At 36.6% G+C, this 19,699-nt stretch overlaps 1 protein-coding gene across 1 annotated transcript in view; it reads left to right on the plus strand.

Annotated features, from left to right (window-relative positions):
- The window catches only part of LOC148673799 (ras GTPase-activating protein 1-like), a 49,973-nt gene that overhangs the window by 20,917 nt on the left and 9,357 nt on the right, over positions 1-19,699 (plus strand). Inside the window, exons 2-11 of the mRNA XM_088630645.1 lie at positions 9,992-10,144; positions 11,747-11,882; positions 12,467-12,537; positions 13,871-13,988; positions 14,488-14,519; positions 15,352-15,404; positions 17,359-17,509; positions 18,366-18,444; positions 19,048-19,171; positions 19,357-19,513. Coding sequence (XP_088486771.1) covers positions 9,992-10,144; positions 11,747-11,882; positions 12,467-12,537; positions 13,871-13,988; positions 14,488-14,519; positions 15,352-15,404; positions 17,359-17,509; positions 18,366-18,444; positions 19,048-19,171; positions 19,357-19,513 — 1,074 coding nt within the window. The remainder of the gene's footprint in view (positions 1-9,991; positions 10,145-11,746; positions 11,883-12,466; positions 12,538-13,870; positions 13,989-14,487; positions 14,520-15,351; positions 15,405-17,358; positions 17,510-18,365; positions 18,445-19,047; positions 19,172-19,356; positions 19,514-19,699) is intronic.

Below are 19,699 nucleotides of genomic sequence, written 5' to 3' on the forward strand. Positions count from 1 at the left end.
AACCTGAAAACCTAAGAACTGAGCTCATGTTAGATGTGACTGGATGCTGCGTGTTCTGCCGTACTTCTGGAATTAAAATGAATGCTCAAAGGCGGGAGGTCACAGTTCTGGGTCCAGGGCACCAGTAACAAAAGCAAGAGTTCGAGTCATGTGAAACGCCAGTCTCCTTTCATAATGCCACGTCCATGCTGCTTTGACCTTTCGCGCTGCCCAGCAGCTGGCACCGCGGTGGCCAGAGAACAGAACCACTCTGGTGAGGTCTCACGCAGTCTTGTTTCATGTCCGCTAGAACTGGCAGTTCACGCTGCAGACACGGCAGGCCAGCGGCCATTATTGTTGCTGTTATTTACGTTCTGTGAGAAAGGCGGTTTCAAGCAAAACACTTGCATATTTAGAATTTAAATCGGGGGATGTTGTGTTGAAATTGTATAATGCACTAGCATGGCCTCATTTAGGTTATTGTGTACAATTTCGCTCAAGTCATAGAAAATATATTGCTGCTCTGGAATCGGTCCAGAGATGAGCAACCAGATACAGTCTGGGGCTCAAGGGAATAATGTCCTACACTGAGCCTTTTTTACTCCTGAACAAAGAAGGCTGTGAGGGCACCTGACACAAGTATTGGAAAAACCTCAAAGGTGTTGTCAAAGTCAACCCAGCAGATTCCTTCAGAATGAATGCTGAGAAAATCAATGTTGCACAGTCGAGAAATAAACCTTCTCTTGGAATATCGATTCGTAAAAAGCAGGATTATTATTTTGTAAATGAATGAATTGCACTCCTTTGATTGTTGCATTTTATTGAGCTGCTTAAAAAAAACCCAAACAAATCAGCTCAGTGACCTAGAGCACAATGTGGTGTCTATTGAAGCAGCAGGTTCTTCTGAACATGGCGAAGACTAAATTAGAACTATGTCAGTTGTGCTTTGTGAGACGGAGAAATCGTACTCCAGTAACTCGTGATCTTTGTCGGGGAAGAAGCAGGCTTACCTTAGGAGAGCTTAGGATATAAGAAGACATGCAGCAAAGGGTGAATTCATCGTAAGTGAGACAAGGAACCATTATTGGCGTTTTAACTTGCCTTGAGTGAATTTCTGACCAGTGCTATTTTTTATACTGTGTATCTGATGGGGGGGGATATGGTTTCATGTTCTTATTTTAACGTTTGTTTGACTTCTCTGTTGAAGTTACTGCACAGCGTACACGACTGAATATGCTTATTTATGGCATACCTTTTAAAGATGGGGGTGCACAATGCTATGGCTTTGGCATTATATTTATAGATGTGTGAATAACAGGTAATGTTTTTAATATTTTGGTTCTGAGGCATGATACTGTGTAGTGTGCTTTTTAAAGTGGATAAATACAGCTATGAAGATATTTACTGCCAGAATAATTAACATCAGGGTTTAGAAAAACTGCTTGGATGTTTAGCTTGAATGGTGTGCATTGTGTTTTTAAGTAATTCGTGAGAATGCTTTGACTGGTATGTGGGGAAAATTGACTGTTCCTCTAGCAGTTCGTGTGTCTTAGCTTCAAAATGTAAGATTTTTGAGGTGTCAGGTTATTTTATAGGTACGGTAAAACATTACTTTAACTTACAATGTTTCTGCTTGATGGATTATGAGCTTCCAGTGATTTAATTTGGCTCTCAGAAATGATGAGATTCGAATGTATGTTGTGAACAGCTATAATTATAGTTAGCTCAATTTTAAAGATAAAATTGCCTTTTGTTTTCAGAATTTTGGGAAGAGTTTTTAAGGAAGTAGTATTTGTTGCAGGCTAACCAAAAGCTTTGTTTTTTTCAAGTGGTAGAAATATTTTTCCTTTTGCTTTTGTTGTGGCAGAGTACGTTTTTGCCTTGCTAATGCAGATAGTGAATTTTCATTATTCATTGATGTTGATGAATTGTGACTGGATGCCTTCTGAGAGGCTTTAACAGGGCTGTTTCCATCAGCAGCTAGAAAGCATCTTGAATTTCACCTAACCCTCCTTGTCTGGGGTGTCAGTTACTGAAATTTAGCCTCACAAATGGAGAAGTTTGCAGCTCTGTAATTGGTAATATCTCTGTTAAAGGTAAGCCACGAAGGTCACAGTCTCATTTTTAATGAAACGTAATGTTACAAAAGTAATTTAAGAAAAGTAGACTATATGCTACTCAATGTCCAGCTTCTGACATTGCAGAGCTTCATGAGAGTATAAATCATGAACGGTACTGAATATCTGCAGAGAGCTTTAATGTAAATAATTTAGAGAACTGAATGAGTGGATAATCTTGTCTAAAATTAAAACATTGCATAAATGTTCATAGAGGCATAAAAAGAACCATTTTATTTAAATTAACCTGGTTTAATAAAATACTATGAAGTTGATTATTTTAAGTTTTTAAATGTCTTAGGTTTTACGTTTTTTGTTTCCGTGACGTAACGTAGTGCTTTTAGCTCTGATGAAACTACAGTATCACTTCTAAATCCTAGTCTCATTCATGCAGCACTGGACTGGTTATTCAATGCCCACTCCAATGGCAATAGAGAAATGTCAATGTTTATTTTTTAATGTTGTTCTGGCATGCACCAGTAAAGGCTGGTTCTGTGGTTCATATTGATAGAACCTGATCTGATACCAAGATTTAATCATCAAGAAAAAAAGAACCATTCACTTGCATGGATACGATGTATCAATTGATGTTGTTGCTGTTTTAAACACTACATAAAAAATAAATTCAAATGTATATATAAAAAAAAGAAATAATGTTGCAATGCCTTCTTTTCTACTGCTAATACAACTATGAATTGTGATCACAGACCCATGCGGTTTAGGTTGAAGCAAAACATTGGAACATATTGCTTATAGCTCCTAGTTAGACTTTTTCATGTCCCTTTTTCATTTTGTGTGACAAAAAGCAATATTTCAATTTTCTTAATCTTGTTAACCAATTAAAAAGTCCTCAAAAAGGAGCAACAATCAAGACCAGCCTTTCTGGCTGAATGACTCATGCAGTTCTCTTCCCATTTTTGTGTCCAGGTGCTGCATTTAATGCACTTCAAATATCTTTGTACTGTGTTTTTGATTTGTCGGGATATCCTTTGTGCTGGTAATGCAAGTGTGAATTATTCGCTAAAACTACAGGAATTCAAAGAAAAAATACTCATTGTGTGCCTCTGAATCAATTGTCTGAAAGATGGTTGGCAAGTGTAGTTTAAAATATGTGCTGCATTCTACTGTTAAATGTTAAAACAGACTCCCTGGAAACTATAGTGTGACATATTAACTGCATTATTGTTTATGTGCATGTTATAAGTCATTACATTCTATTTTATAAATACATCCGTGTGATTTATAAATAATTATATCCAAAATAGGAAAATACTATTTAACCCACACTTAGGTACAGCTCTCGTGTTAAAACTGACGTGTAACTCTGTGTAAGACCCGGTAGTGGTGTCTTTTTTCACTTTACTAACTTGAGCAACAGTAACACACCTTTGAGGAGGGTGAACTTCATAGTTAATTCGTGGAGGGCCCTTTGAGAACTGGACTGCCTAGTGAAGAGACTGCTCTGGTTGCTAAACCTGAGACAACCCTCACAATAGATATTGGCATAAGTTATAGTAGGAGTGCTGGAAAGGTGATTGGTTTTAGATTTTTTTTTTGCTTAGTGAATCCTCAAATGGTTACTCAATGAAAACCAAAGCAGGTCTGTGGAAACGCCGAGTTTAGAAGACTGTGACACTTGTATGGTGTGCTTGGAGCAGCAGCTGCCAACATTGTGATGCATCTCCACATGACTTTGTTTTTTGTGTTATTTGTAAGTTACAGGACCACACAGACTTTCTTAACCATGACACACGTGTGTAGCTGAACTTGTGTCCTGATTCTTCTATCTGTTTTTAGTGATTGTGGTGTCAGTGTGACATAACCGAGAGCGCACATAGGAAACATGGGTACTTCCCCAGCATTGCAGCGTGGGGGCCTGTCTCCACAGGTTTCTTTGTTTGAGGTGAATGAGTTTCTTACGATGAGCAGTGCCCAAAATAAGGGCAAATGACAGTGGAGGGCCATAGTACAATTTAGCACACACCTCAGAATGTGTCAAAAGAAAAGAATAATGTCTAAAGCATTTTTCACCCAGTCAGTCTTTCTACATTTCTGTTGATGTAAGCCCAGCTGTCATCTGTGGGATGATGACTGAACGCCTCTGTCAGAATCCCCCCTAAAAGGGCAAATGCTTTAGAAATTTAAAGATGCATTGCAGATGCATTACATTCTAAGAAGTACATTTACATGTTTTCCTTATTTTTTTTTTCCAGTCCTGATACAGAAGTCTCGTCTGGTTTTCATTCCAGCTGAGGGCTTTCTTAAATAAGGCTATTGCGCCTTTTTTGTTTTTTGACTGTTTAACACGGTACTATGCGGAATTGTTTCTGTACATCGGTGATTACTATTCGTTGTGGGGTGGTAGAGAAAACGTATGAGAGAGCAAGAATTTTAAATCGCGTTCGAGGTGCAGAATGTCGTTAGCTGGTTAAAGTGCGGGTTTCAGTTAAGTAATTAAGAACCCAGCTGGAACCCAGCTGAACTGCCCCTGCTCCACAGGGCCAAGATGTGCAACAAAAGCCATTCTCGAAAAATCGTCATGCTTAGATCATTCCTTGTTTTCACTTATGTAGGCACATGGTGTTTCTTTCGTGTCAGGGACTCAATCGGTCTCGTTGATGACTGCTTTCTTGTGGTGTGTGTGCCCTGTGATAGACGACTTGGAATCCTGTTGCACATTTTCATACATGGTTTGGAACCTGCAGTTTTCTTCTTCTGACCTTAAACACTGCAGATCTTAGAAAGCTACTTACTCGAGCCCTGCATAACAGTAAAGAGCAAGCTTGATGGAGGTAATAGAACAAAAATACATCCTGTATTCTAGAGCTCATACTGCAGCTTGACATGTTAATAGATGGTTTCATCACAGGACCCTGCACCAGCTCTTTGTGTGTCGATCTAGGTCATTACAAAGTTGGTCTGTGTCTTTACAGATTGAAAGTAAGCACACTTTCAGGTTCCTTTCACAATTATTTCATTAAGCAAAAGGGAGCTTGAATAGTGGCTGCACAGGGTAGTGCTGATTGTTGACGTGTCCTGAATTTAGTGACACAAAAATCTCTTGAATTTCAGACGACTTGAACAAGGCTCATATCGGGTATTGAAATATGCTGGAATTGAAATTCTGAAACTTTCCTGATCCAAATCCACGGGTCAGTCCTGCCTTGTTAGGCAGACGTGGTCGTTGTCTTATTCAAATAGCTGATGCAAGTGTCCCAGCAAACTACTACTACTGTCGGGTAGTTTTGAGTTTTATCTTTCTGAAAGTGCAAAAGCTGTGTAGCCAATGCACAACTGAGAACGTAGTTGTGTTGTGGTTGAATGTCGTCGTATTTTGATGTGAATGATTGTTAGGTAGTGGAAAGGGAATGTCTGACGCCCTTCTGAAATACGAAACAGGAAGCCCTGAAGTTCCTGTCTTCACTTCTAAATACGGAAATTTGTGGTTGATGTATCAAATCTAATAAAGGCCTTTTAAGCACATTTATATCTCAAGGAAATTCTTGAAATGTGTATTTTTTTCTATACATGATGCGTTGCAACTGAACAGGAACGATTTTCAGCTTCTGCTAGCACTGTGGGTTTAGAAAAAAAATATCCCACGCAAGTGAGAGAGCTGTTATTTTAGGAAGTTCCTTGGAGAGTAGAGGAACACGCACAAGAAGCTACCATGTTGACTGTTACTTCATTTTTAATGGGTTTCTTTCCTGCTGGAATGCCTTTTTGAAAGTGTGATCTAACCTGCTGCGTGTGTGAAGGGTGCAGCTCTGCACGGCACTGGTCCGGGTTCGATCAGGGCACACAGTGCTCCTCCCTCGTCTGCAGTGACCTCCAGGCCTTCTGCCTCTGCACAGTTCTCCACTGTCTGGGTTTCAGGGGGTCACGTCACTTCTGTAACATGCTCAGTGCCTCTGCGCCCTCTTGCACTAGTCAGTGTGAAGATGTCCTGACTGAAAGGTGCACATGAAGAAAGCACAGTTTGTGGCCAAAAAAAGACTCTGTAAGTGTATGGACAGTAGGAGAAATCCTGATATAGGATTATTATTTAAGATCTTTATGACTGCCCTCAGCTTTAAAACGTCATCGTTGGGAATTCTTAGTGCCTGAGAGTAGCTTGTGGTGTAATCTGGACCTCCAGTCTACAGAACCTTTGCTGTTGACAGGGTGGGAGGCCTGTGCTGGACTAGTGTCTCGGGAAACTACTGCATGTGTGGTTTTTAAGACTGATACTGTACAGTCTTGTACTGCAGGATTATTTTAGATATAGCTGGTTAGGCCTTCTGTAGCATCCATAGAAAATGTGTGTACATATACACCACAATACAATATTGTCCCACAGTACACTATATGTCCCACATACTTAATATTGTGTGTTACTGAGGACCATAGAATTGCAACATTGTAAATACCCGAGTGATTTTTTTAAAGTGTCTCTTCCTTTTAAAGCAGATGAGATCGCTTTCAAATTGTTTAGGTATGGTCATAATTCAAGTGACTTTGTTGCTCTGCAGTCTGCTTTATTACATGGATGAAACACATTCTGGGGCATACATTAACAGACTGACCCTTGGTGGTTTTATCTTTTGGTGAAATGATCCAATTGTAAATCTGCCTCCTTCACAGTTTATAAATGTACAAAGGTGAAAGACACGTCCATTTTGGATGTTGTGCTGATTATATTGTACAACATGAGAAAATACTTCTGAATTCAAACTAAAATAAACTATATAGCTATAAAATATATATAAACAGATCAATTAAATATTCTCTAAGCCTAGATAGGTACTGTTATATTGTAGATGCCTTCAGTGTGGATTCTTACAAAGCTCAGAAACAAGTAGTCATCCTCTGCTATGTTTATCAATCCAGTTTGCAGCATTTATTAATTTATTTTTGAAATATCTTTTTTTATTTTAAATTATCTGTTTACAGGAAGTGTCTCTCTTCCCAGCATCTATTGTAGTTATTAATTCAGTGCTTGAGCCAAATACATGGACATAAAAAATACATTTTCCAATGTTCCCACGTTTTAAAGAATTCCATGAATATCCACAGATATATGTACTGTACAGCAACTACAGTTTTAGCAGACTGCCTTCATCTATCTGCAATTAATTCCTGTTTTGCAAATGATCATTCAAATTAAAATGACAATTTAATGGCAGATTGCAATAAAACTGTTTAGATAAGTCACTCCATTCCTTGTTGGCTGAGAATTTCAGTGAAACCAGGCACATTAAAAAACCGAGGTCTGATCTGAGCTCTATTCATCTCATGCAATTGTTTTTTCAGACACATAAAACAACACACAGCTACGTTACTGAGCCTAGCTGCAGTTTTAAAATGTATTTTATATAATTATGTGCACAGTAAAAAAGATAAAAAAAACTGACTTTCTGTGCTTAACGGAAACCTGGACAAAACAGTGATCTCCTGTTTAACAAATTAGTCCCTTCAGAGTACGGTTTGTTTGATCTCCCTCATCTCATGGGCAGAGTTATTTATAATCACATTTACTGTTTAAGTCCTGTTAACATATGAAATGTTATAAAATATAACCGATTAAATGACACTACTGTTTCAGTCATCTAATCTAATGCAACGCAAGTGCCACCCAGTGATCTGTTTTAGCAGTGAAGGGCTGATAGGAGACCATGCCAGCGGTGTGGTGTAGGTACTGGTGGTACTCTACTAACTAGTCCAAAGTGAACCAACCACCCACTATTAACAGTCAAGTAATATGAATGATACTTACGAGCATAAGAAAATATACACAATGAATGCTGGAATTCCTAAGGATTTACAGCCACTTGAAGAATGCCAGTTACTACTGGAAAGTTGTTCATTTTATTCTGTTAAATTGTTTGTATATGGTTTTTACTGTAACTGCATGCATGTTTTGTACTTGGATCAGTACTTGTTATACATGTATTAGAAGTCACCCTGGATAAAGGTATCTGCATGGAAAATAAATTACTTCCTTCTACAAAAGGTGTGCTTTGAGTCTTCATGCAAACATTTCTGAGAGAAAGTCTCTGTGGATTATTGATATTCAAACTGCTGACCAAATTAGAAGCATCACTTGGCACAAAGCTCATGCAGGACAGAAGCTTTTCCAACACCTAAAATGCATAGCAAGCTTCAGGGCGTTTTTGTATGCGTTGTTGTTATACGTTGGAGCAAAACCTTTCCAAAGTGAGTTGTGCATTGTGAGAGAACAGCATTACAAAGGACAGGAAATGTAGTGTATAGTATTTGCTTTTACCTGTTTCAGCATTGTGGCTTCCAGACCTTTTATTTTAGAAAAGCTGTTCTCATGGTTAGGATAAAGTACAACAGATTTGAAATCCTGGTGGTAATAAACAATAAAATAATCTTTTAAAAAAATATCAATAAACAATAATAATCACTTTTGTGAACAAATTGATTTCATAACAATACCAATGATGCAATTATGCATTTTAGAAGGCTGCAAATTTCAAAAGTCTTGAAAACTGAAATCATTTTTATTCACACAGAAGAATATATCCATGAGGAACAATATCTATTCTAAAATATATGAATTAATGTCACAACTGTGTCAAAATACTGCTTTCTCCACTATACTGATATAGGGAAATATGTCATAGTGATTGTATCATCTGACACAGCATCAGTTTTTTTTGCCCTGCAAATGCATCCGATTTGGAACATGTGGTCTGTCTGATATGATCTGGACTGAATGCGAATGTATACTAAGAACCCACCTTAGCTTGTGTTGTTGTTGATTGTCATGCTTGTGCAAAAAAAACAAACAAACCTCAACACCTCAAATCCAAAGGGCTGGGGGAATATGATGAAGTATTTTTTTAATAAAGTTGATACAAGCATTAACTGCTAAGACTGTTAGCAAATCGTCCAAGCTGAATACTGAACGGACAAAAAGGACCATGTTTAGTACTCCGTCTACTTTTTTTTTCAGCTGCTGGTGTTTCCATAGCTAGAAGTTATTCAGTATTGATTGTTTCCATGATTATGTAAATGAAATGATTTTTTTCTTCAGTGATCTTTGTGCAAAATAATTACAAATGCATGATAATTATAATTCTTCATTTTATGCTGTAGTAACTCACTTATATAGTAACTCCCCTTTTATACTTTAACAAAAAATATTTTACCAAGGCATTTTAAGTTTCTGTCCCCGATTTCCAAATGTCTGTCTTGACAGTGCTCTCTTTGAACAGGGGTAATTGCTTAATGTTTATAAGGATTGTAAATGTTTGATACAATCTGACCATAGTTATAGTTCTTAATGTGGCTAACTGTTTTATACATTACTGAGTGGTTCAAATGTATTCTTCTCTTTTTAAACGCATTTGGTAAGATTTCCTGGTGCATTCATAATTATAATAATTATGACCAGTTGTATAAGCAGTAAGAACAAAATTCAGGTCTTTAAAAGCCCACTCTTCTGAATAATAGGCACCTAAAACTGTTTTTAATAGAAGTGAGGAAAAGCGTGAATTTAGGATTATTCAAGGGTGCTGAAATATTTTCAAAGTGAAATGGTGAGAAATAAGAATATTTCATGGAGTATATGTGCATCTTATATGAAAAACAACACCGAGCTGTTTCCATGTTTTATATTTTTGCAGTGTTTTACAGCCTTTCTTTTGCAGTGTTTCCTCCTTAATGTATACCACACAGGAGCATTTTCACTGAACCATCAGAATGCTCTCTTCCAGGACCAGCATGAACCAGATTTTATAATGTCACTTGGCTAATGTTAAGATAGCATTTTGGTTTATTGATTGTAGATGGTTGCAAAGAAATCAAATGTAATTTATTTTTTATGGAGGTTGGGATTTTTCAGAAATGAGTTGTCCTAATTCATTACGTCCTGACTTGTCTTCCAGATGGTATCATGGAAAGCTTGATCGGACAATTGCGGAAGAACGCCTCAGGCAGGCCAGGACGCCAGGCAGTTACCTCATCAGGGAGAGCGACAGGAGACCTGGGTCCTTCGTGCTGTCCTTCCTGAGCAAAACCAGCGTCGTCAATCATTTCAGGTAAAAACTCCCAGGTGGTTCAGTATGAATTAGTTGTGAAATTTAGCTCATAAAGTTCAAGTTCAAGAATTATCATATAAATCATGTTTGGTCTGAGTAAGAAAAGATCAAGTAGAGTTGAAAGCTAAGACAGTTTTAAGGTTTAATCCATCTCATTGTTAATACCCGTCTTCATTTTAATACCTTAGTTGCTCGGTATTTGATATGTTTTAACTCTTCCATACGCAATATGTACAAATGTGAATGTGACTTAATGAATATTTCTGTGTGGCGTCTGATTAGATTTCCCCTCATATCTTTGTTCCATAGACTGAATAAAGAAAAGTCGCAAACATCCACAACTCCACATTGGAGATTATTTAATCTAATCTGTAATGGGTGCTTTCTTTTTAAATGCATGTGCCTGAATTCTGTTAGTAGAGAAGTGGAGATAACGACGACCATAAAGTTAAATTCACAGCCCAACTTCAGAGACCTTAATTAACACTTTCTTCTTTTTGCCTTTCTTTCTCTCTCCACCCCAACCACCCTCACTCCGCTTTACAGGAGTAACATGATCATCCATAATTTATAACTGAATTAGCACTTAATGTATTTTTTCCCAATGGCTGAACTTGGGTGGTTCAGTTCCAAAGTGTGAGTGAGACCAAAAAATGGTGAACATAAGAACTAAACTGAAATAATGAATGTTAAGATACTGCCAAAAATAAGACTTAAGGAAGATTGTTTTCAAGATGGTGTTGGTATTGGCCCCAATACAAGATGAAGGTGTGGGAGGACAAATCGCATAAATAAAAAAGACAGTGAAGCTATTGTTAGAAATTGAAAGTATGAACAAAAAGCTGGCATAAGAAAAAGTGTGTAACCCATTAAAATGCAGAAGATTTGGAGGTATGCTTTAACATATGCCGACCTTAACAAAAGGTGTGTTTACTATAATAAGCTGCAAGGAAGGAAGAAGCTGTTTGTTTTATTTAGCTTTAAAGCTCCCGGAGTCACTCTGTTTAATTTTATAACGCCAGGAGCTTTGTACTTAGAAATGTGAAAATTAGAGGAAGGGACAGTGTTTGAGCCCTGCAATTTACCATCTCCAAATATAGGGATAAATGGATTTAGCTTATTTTTGGTATATTGCATATTACCTTAAAGTGATCTTTAAAAATAAATCTCTGATTGTATAATGCTACCCAGTGGCTCAAGGCCTAATTTAATCCTGGCTTCTTTCTCTGCAAAAATAGTGCAGACTTCTTTCATAAACCAAACTGAAGAAGAGTTGCACTTAGTCATGTAAAATGTAATTTGAACAGCATTGGAGTTACCACTACATTTTTAATTGTTTGTTTTTTTCAAATCCTTGCATAATTTAAGTCCAGATTCATGTGGGTTTAAGAAATGTATCAGAAGAAGGCTGCCAGGATGATGTTCTCAGATAAGACACATCTTAAAATAAATTATTACTCCCCTGTTTGTAAGAAATGTAAAATGGCCCAGTAGAAGGGTTTGTCCAGCTTTTAATTTGGAGTTTGATTGTCATTTATTCAGAATTATTTCTGTTTATGTGCTGGCAGATAGTGTGATGTGAACCTGTATGTTTGTCTTCAGGATAATAGCTATGTGTGGAGATTACTACATTGGTGGACGTCGCTTTTCCTCGCTGTCAGACCTGATTGGATATTACAGCTATGTATCCTGTTTACTTAAAGGAGAAAAGTTACAGTCTCCAGTGGCTCCTCCAGAGGTGAGAATCAGATTAATTAAATGTCAGTCATAATATTTTTATAAAGTCAGTGTGCCAGAAATGTTTTTCTTGCTTATTGCAACCATGATAGTAGCAGACTGTAAATAAATCTTTTAAAAAGTCTTAAAATGATCTATTAATTTTATTTCTATATTAACAAAGTAAGCAGCAATTAAATCAAAACCAATATTTATCAGTGAGATCGTCCCTCCCTTAAATTTATTTACAACAGCATTGCATTTACCCCAAATTACCGTAATTGAATTCCACACTAGGCATAATTTGTCAGGATTTTGACTCAGGTTTAATTAGCATTATTTGTTGTGGAAGAAAAAGAGGCTTGTAATCAGGAAAAAAAAATCCAAGATCAGATCATTTGAAGTCTTCCAGTGTGAATCAGCCTGTAGATTTTTTTCTTTCCTATGTCAGGATCGCATAGGTTAAAAAGTGCCGGAGACCGACAGTTCTCACACTTAAATCACTTTATTGGACATGTGGTTTTACACACAGCAAAAAGAGCCTTCATTCTGACACATTCATAGGTGTATCAGTTAAAATTATACATGATCAATGTCGCATTACAGCCTGTGGAAGACCGAAGGAGAGTGCGAGCCAAACTTCCATACACCAAAGTGCCAGATACTGACGAAATCAGGTGAGAAATGGCCCATACAATCAGCTGTCTATAGGCAATACCGAGCCTTCAGGAAGCAAAAGGCTTTTCTGTGCTCTGTGCATAAAAAGTGTTATATTTGTGAATGATCTGAAGTAAGAGCGAAGCATGATCATTAAAAATAGATTAGCTATAATTTTCTTGTTGTGTTTGGACCATAAGGTTTGCTGAATTTTATTAACCGGCATAACTAACTGCATTTTCTAATTATAATACAAAGGGAAGCTCTTCATACTATATATGGTTTACATGGCTACTGCTAGATTGATCATCTCAATCCTGCAAAATACCCTGTTACCAAAGCAATGTGTTAAATGATGGTAAAATAATTCCATGTTATGAAAGAAATAATAGCAAAGAGAAATGTATATATTGTAAAATTTAAAAACAAAAGAGAAGTGAAAATCTGACTTTAGTTTTTTGACTCTTCTGTTCTTGCAATATTTCAATGCTGTATGAATCTAAGTGGTTTGAAGAGTTCAAGTTTGTGAGATTCTGTGTAGTATTATATAGCATAAAATGGTATAACATTTTTATGAGATTCTAATTCGAATGCAAAGCACAATTTAAAAAGTTTCTATAAAAGATATAACTTGCCTAAATAATGAGCCTGTGATCTTTAATGCTCTATTCCATTTTGTGTATTTGAAAATCTGACTTGCACTAAATACTTCCCCTTAGTTGTTGAAAGGAACTTAATCTATTTTTAGTTGGTTTGCAGGAGACACCTTCAGTCAGAAATATGGTATTGCAGGACAGAATAAAACTACTCCTCAAAGCATTGCTTTTCATTCCATTTGATTCCATTTGTGCTTTTTGAAAACTCTTTTGGGGTTAGAAAAATATTTCAAAAATAGAAAAAGTTAGAAAAAACACACTGGGTGAGAACAAGTCACCAGTCATAGAGTTGCCCTTTTAGTAAATCACCTGGCTTAAAACATGCATCTTTGAATCTCATTCTGCTCTTATTAGCTTTGAAATATTTGTTTCCTATAGATCTTTCAGTCCATGTGTTCTGAATAGAACACTTACTGTTGTGTAACAACATTGTACATGTGTGTTTGTGAATTGCAACATATATCTTTTTCTATACTTTCAAATTCACACACATTTAGATTTGCATTTAAATACTATGTTCTTTAACATGTAAATGGAAGGAGGTATTCTTATTGCAGATCCAAGGTAAATTTGTGATGAAGTACGACTTTCTGACATCTTCACAACAATTATTTATTATATCTCTGGCAGGGAGAAGTGTTTCTGTAGTGTGTTGTCTATAGGTATTGATGGCCATCCTGTCTTGTTTTGTTGTCAGTTTCCTAAAAGGGGACATGTTTATTGTTCACAATGAACTCGATGACGGGTGGATGTGGGTTACAAACGTGCGGACTGATGAGCAGGGCCTGATCGTTAATGACCTGGTAGAAGAAGTAGTAAGTAGATCTGCGTTTGCCTGGATCAGTCATCCCATTTGTTACATACTGTATTGCTGATTTTAGTGTTGTTGAATGTATTTTATCCACAAAATATCTTGATACTACAAGGGTGAAAGCTTATACAATTATGCATTGCTGTGCTGTTGCATATGTCAGTTCATATGATGGTTTTTGCATGGACATAAGCTTAAGCATATTTATGATTTAGAAATTAAAATACAAATCTGAAAATTACGTTCAAATCTGGTGACTTGCCTTGGTCAAAAAGCGTCTCTTGCAGAGCTCTAGAAAAGGAGCTGCTACCAGCTGTTTACTAGCAGCATAAAAAGGTTATAACTGTTAAAGTCTGTCAAGAACAGAATATAGATTTTATGTACATTAATTCAAATTAACATCAGAATTCATGTTAAGACGTTTTATGATGCCGATATCTACCTGATAACTTACCTAATATTTTTTTTTGGTATGAGGGATGAAACACTTTTCTTAATTTCAGGGACGAGAAGAAGATCCCCACGAAGGCAAAGTGTAAGTAGATCATTTTTATTGGTACTCAAGCATTTGACAGGATGTATAAATCTAGTGACCAGTTACTCAAGAAGTATAGTAAAATAAAGAAATGCTGGGCCAGATAATCAGTGGGTCAATTTCTTCTTTCATTCGAATACAGTTTTAGGATGCTTAATCCTCACGCTCATCATGAACAAATTATCCTGACACTTGGGAATTTTTCGAGCTCTTGAATTTGGTTGAGCCTGCGATTGTGTGATTGTGCTAAATCAGTTGTTGCGCTGTTCAGCGCTTCTTCAGTAGGTGCCATGTGAGAAGTTATAATTCAGTTGTTAATCATTTGCATTGCAGAAATAGGTATTGTTAGGAGGGGTACGTATATTATTTTCTTGTCGTATTGAATGTTATCTCAGTTTTGATCTGATTGTAATATTTTCTGAAAAATACGGTTTAAGTCATATCAGTGAGGTTAAAATCTGCATCAGAATACAGGTGAAATGATATTAGTTTAGCATGGAGACCTTCTGTTTTGTATTCCCGATCGTTCAACCAAATACAGCCTGCTGCTAATTTACACAAGACAGTGAAAGAAATATACTTAAGGTTATCCAAGAATTTAATTTCTATTTTTAAGGGAGCACATGTGACTTAATCTTTGAAGAGTGATCAGAGGTATCAATGCCATTGGCTGAAACGTGGCTGGAGAGACATGACTAAGCATGCAGACCTGAGTCAGCGCTGACTCATAGCTACGGCTGCTCGCTGATGATGTTACTACAGAGAAGAAACAGGGATGCAGCTCTTTCCATTGTTTTTGTTTTATAATGGGCTATTTTCATCCTTTTTCTAGCTGGTATCATGGAAAGATCAACAAACAGGAAGCATACAACCTGCTGATGACAGGTACCTGATCAGTATCCACACCAGTTTGAAATTAAAACCTTAATAAATACAGTACGTGCCTATAGAAGGGGGTGGGGGGGAACAAAAAGAAACATGAGTACCAGCCAATATGAAATATTATTGTTTCAAATGAAATATAAATTAAAGGTCAGTAGATATGATATAATGGCAATTACGTGAGCATCTGAAAGCGAAACAATGTAAAATCAGCTGTATGAAGTAATTATATAGTATGTGGTATGGATGTATTCCTGAATTAAGAACAAGCTGAAAACCCCTTATCATTTTTAGAGACAGACTCTGCAAAATTTATCATGTGATTGACATAATGTTTTATCATAGAGTAACTTATTGGAAATATTCTCTTGGATGGTTCTAGAAATGTCTGCCAAAAGCATAATAACTATAAATGGTATGCTGCATCAGGATTCCTAAACAGAATACATGTCGGGAAATTGTATATAATTGCTTTCATATCGAATATGTGTACAATTTCTGTTAACAGTTTGCATGCGGATCTTGGGTGTTATTTGTTAATTTTTTTATTGTGTCATAAATGAACTGCTACTGCGAATAGGAATGTTTTAAATGTTTTTACAGGCTAAAGTGCTGTCCTTTTGAACCTTTTAAAATGAAAAGGTTCCAAGTTTGCAGTAGAGTGTAGATGTTTCTTTAAAGGTCAGAGTTTTAAAGGGTAAGATGTAATGTTGTTGGTGTTTCGGCAGACGGAAGGCTCAGTGCACCTCAGTGGGTTAACGCAGCAATATGCATCACAGTGCAGTGACGCACTTGAACATTACTGCCGCACCAGGCCAATAGCAAGGAAGCCCCTGCTCACTTAGGAGTGGCCACCTGACGTTCACTCCCAGAGGATTAAGCAATTAAAAATAGTGGCAAAAAAGCACGGATGATATATTAATGAAACCACGTGTCTCAGACCACCATGTCACGATTGACCAGACTTCCAAGTTGCTTTACCCTTTATAGGAAAAAAAGATAGAATGTGAGAAGTCCATATGAGAGAGAGAGTTGTTCTGTGAATTCACTTCCTTATGAAATGTAAGCAATATGTTCTACAGGTTCAGTATGTGATTTAGACACCAAAAGGGTGGCCTTTGTACGTCTCAGGTAGTGAATGTGAATATAAGGCTGTCAGGCAGTTGCTAGAAAAAGTGCAAAACTCCAGCGTATACAGAACTCGACATCTCTGTGATAAACTGCATACTGTTACTGAAGTGAAGAGTAAGGAGCTTTGTTGCTTATCTGCTTTGTTGGGTTTTTTAGGTGAACAGATTGATCATTATTAATTTATCAGAATCATTATCAAATTATCAGAATGATCAAATATTTGAGGTTTAAGTACAATGTGTAATTTATATCTTAGTAATTATTTTTCTATGTACATTTTCATAAATCAGCGAGGCCGTGCTACACATTGTATATGACACTTCTTCGTATCACTTTAAACAGTCAGATATTCATTTATTTTCTTCCCCTAAAGAGAGCTTACATTGAAAAAGAGTTATATCACCACTTCAATCAGGGAGCTGCGTCAGCATGCGTAGGCTGCAAAGGAACAAGTAAAGGTTTATTCCCCGCTGAAAAGGGAAGAAAGAAAACACAACGTTGTTTCCTTTCTTCTCTTTTCAGCATGGAATTAACCTTTACTTGTTCCTTAATATCACTACTTGTTGAATTTATCATTTATTGCAGGCTTAAAGTTGATTGCAGATTCCCTGCATATCTGAATATATTTTCTGCAGCTTTTATTATTATAGGTATTTTTAATGCTGTGAGAGAAAAAAATACTTCTTAAAAATTTAAAACAAAAATCAAACAAATGAAAGGTATTTTTGTGTTGTGTTTACAAATGAGATAACATGTATGTGCATATGCTGATGTTATGTTCACCTTAAGTGTGACTTAGTTTTCAAATCTTTTTTTTTTGCCCTAGTTGGACAAGTATGCAGTTTTCTGGTTAGACCTTCAGACAACACACCTGGTGACTATTCACTGTTCTTTCGGACCACTGAGAACATCCAGCGATTTAAAATATGTCCTACTCCAAACAATCAATTTATGATGGGAGGGAGGTACTATAACAGGTTAGTAGTATACCTACCTCAGATGTTCCTCTAATTGCTTGCCCTAATGCATGAAATACTTTCCTGTGTGAACGTACATATTGGGAAAGCACTGAGAACTATGTCTACAAACATCACAGAACTGTTGATGAAGTCATATGGCAAGTGATTCTGTAGCCGAAGTTAAATAGTTTGTTTTTTAACAAAAAGGATAAAAGCTAACTGCCCTTTCCACTAGGTGGGCAAATTCTAAAATATACCTATACACATGCACTGCATTACATTTTCAAGAATATCATCTCATTTTTACATAGGTTTAAAGACGATTTCTGTGTTTACGCTATGATTGATCAGATTAATTGAACCACATCTCACACACCAAAATAAAAAGGAGTGTTAATATTTTGCAGCTAATGACACAGTACAGTGATCCTACCTGTTGTGTTCAAAGATTGTGTTGCCTGACATAAAAGAAAATGCTGAGTATGCAAAGTAGTAGTAAGTAAAATATAATCTTTTTTGAAGCATGTATGTTGTTGGATTGCTTATATTTTCTGTTTACTTTTTCAATGGGTTCTCACATTAGGTAAGCAAAGACAAGTTTAATCTTTTAAAGACTGGCTATTAGTGGTAAATTTTGTGTATTTGTGTACTGCTTATAGCTTGTGGAATCAAAAATATATGTGGAATATTAAAATTCACTATACAGTAACACAAGCGGTTGTTTTGTTGGGCACCCCTGCACATTGGGAAAAACTTGCCACCATAAATTTTGAAGTTGCCAAACTAAGAATTTCACATCATAGAAAAGTGTCAATTAGAAGCAGGGCTGATCTGAATAATTGATGGGTTGTTGTGATCTTATTCTTCCCCGTAGCATTGATGACATCATTGACCATTACAGAAAAGAGCAGATTGTTGAGGGTTACTACCTAAAGGATCCGGTTTCTGTGCAGGTAGGTGTTACATCCCAAGGCAACAGGTGCGCATTGTCCACCCTCCTAGATCTTTAAACAGAAGATATGCATGTCAGTGGCCGTACGTTTTGGAGAATGGGAGAATATTTTTTTCTTGGCACTATGAATTTCCGGGATTCCAGGTACTCTCTAGCATTCCTTGGGTTATCATTACTTCTGTGCTTCCTCACTATCTTTTGTGTGGAATTCCTACCTCAAGAGTTCCATAGATAAAGAGATTGAAGAATGGAGTAGCCAGGTTGTTTTCTGGAGGACTACCTGGTTGTCTTTGTCTTATGTAAAGGTAATTTGGATGACGGAGACCCTTTTCTTCTCTAGTGTTGTTCTTCATTTATTTTTCTTTAACAAAGCTAATTATGTTAATACTTAAGTGCCATTGTCTGTCTTCTAGATTGTAGCGGTCTTGTGGTATTGGTTAGAAATACAGAAGGTTCCACGCATTAAATCTGATGTTGGCAGATTGGCATATTACACTGGATTATGATGTTAATATTAAATTATATATTTTTATTAAAGTATATTGAGAAAGCAAGGAGGTTAAAACTGTGTTTATCATTAAACAACACATTCTATCTCTCTTAGCATCAGGAACAAGTACTTTCTGACTTGGTGGATCGTGAAGAGATATACAACACTATTCGACGAAAGACAAAGGACGCATTTTATAAAAACATTGTCAAGAAAGGCTACCTCCTAATTCATAAAGGTACGTTATATTTCTTAATGATGTGTCATTATTTAACTGTTCCAAATTAAAAAGAAATATAAAGTAATTAAGCTGTTTGTGTTGTAAAGTACTTTTGAGTTGATTGCTTTTAAGGTGAAATGTATAATAGATGATTATTAGTATCATTAAGTAACATTTTTTGGATCTTGGTTCTTTTTTGACAGGCAAAGGTAAAAGGTGGAAAAATCTGTACTTCATTCTGGAGGGGAATGATGCACAACTGATCTACTTTGAAAGTGAAAAACGAGCCACCAAACCTAAAGGTTTGATTGATCTGAGTGTGTGCTCTGTGTACGGAGTCCATGACAGTCTGTTTGGCAGGTGAGGAGCTGTTCCTGCATGTTGCCATGAACTGACAAGTAAAGACTTACCTTTACTTATTTTAAGCTTCATTGGTCCTATCAAAACGTTCCTACATTGCCTCTTAATATGTACAACATATATGGATACAGCCGTCTGAGTGGGGAGCTGCATCAGCATGTGTTCAAGAAAGAAGAAACAATATTT

This window comes from Lepisosteus platostomus, chromosome 4 (genome assembly GCF_059453375.1).
Source record: "Lepisosteus platostomus isolate fLepPlt1 chromosome 4, fLepPlt1.hap1, whole genome shotgun sequence".
Lineage (NCBI taxonomy): Eukaryota > Metazoa > Chordata > Actinopteri > Semionotiformes > Lepisosteidae > Lepisosteus > Lepisosteus platostomus.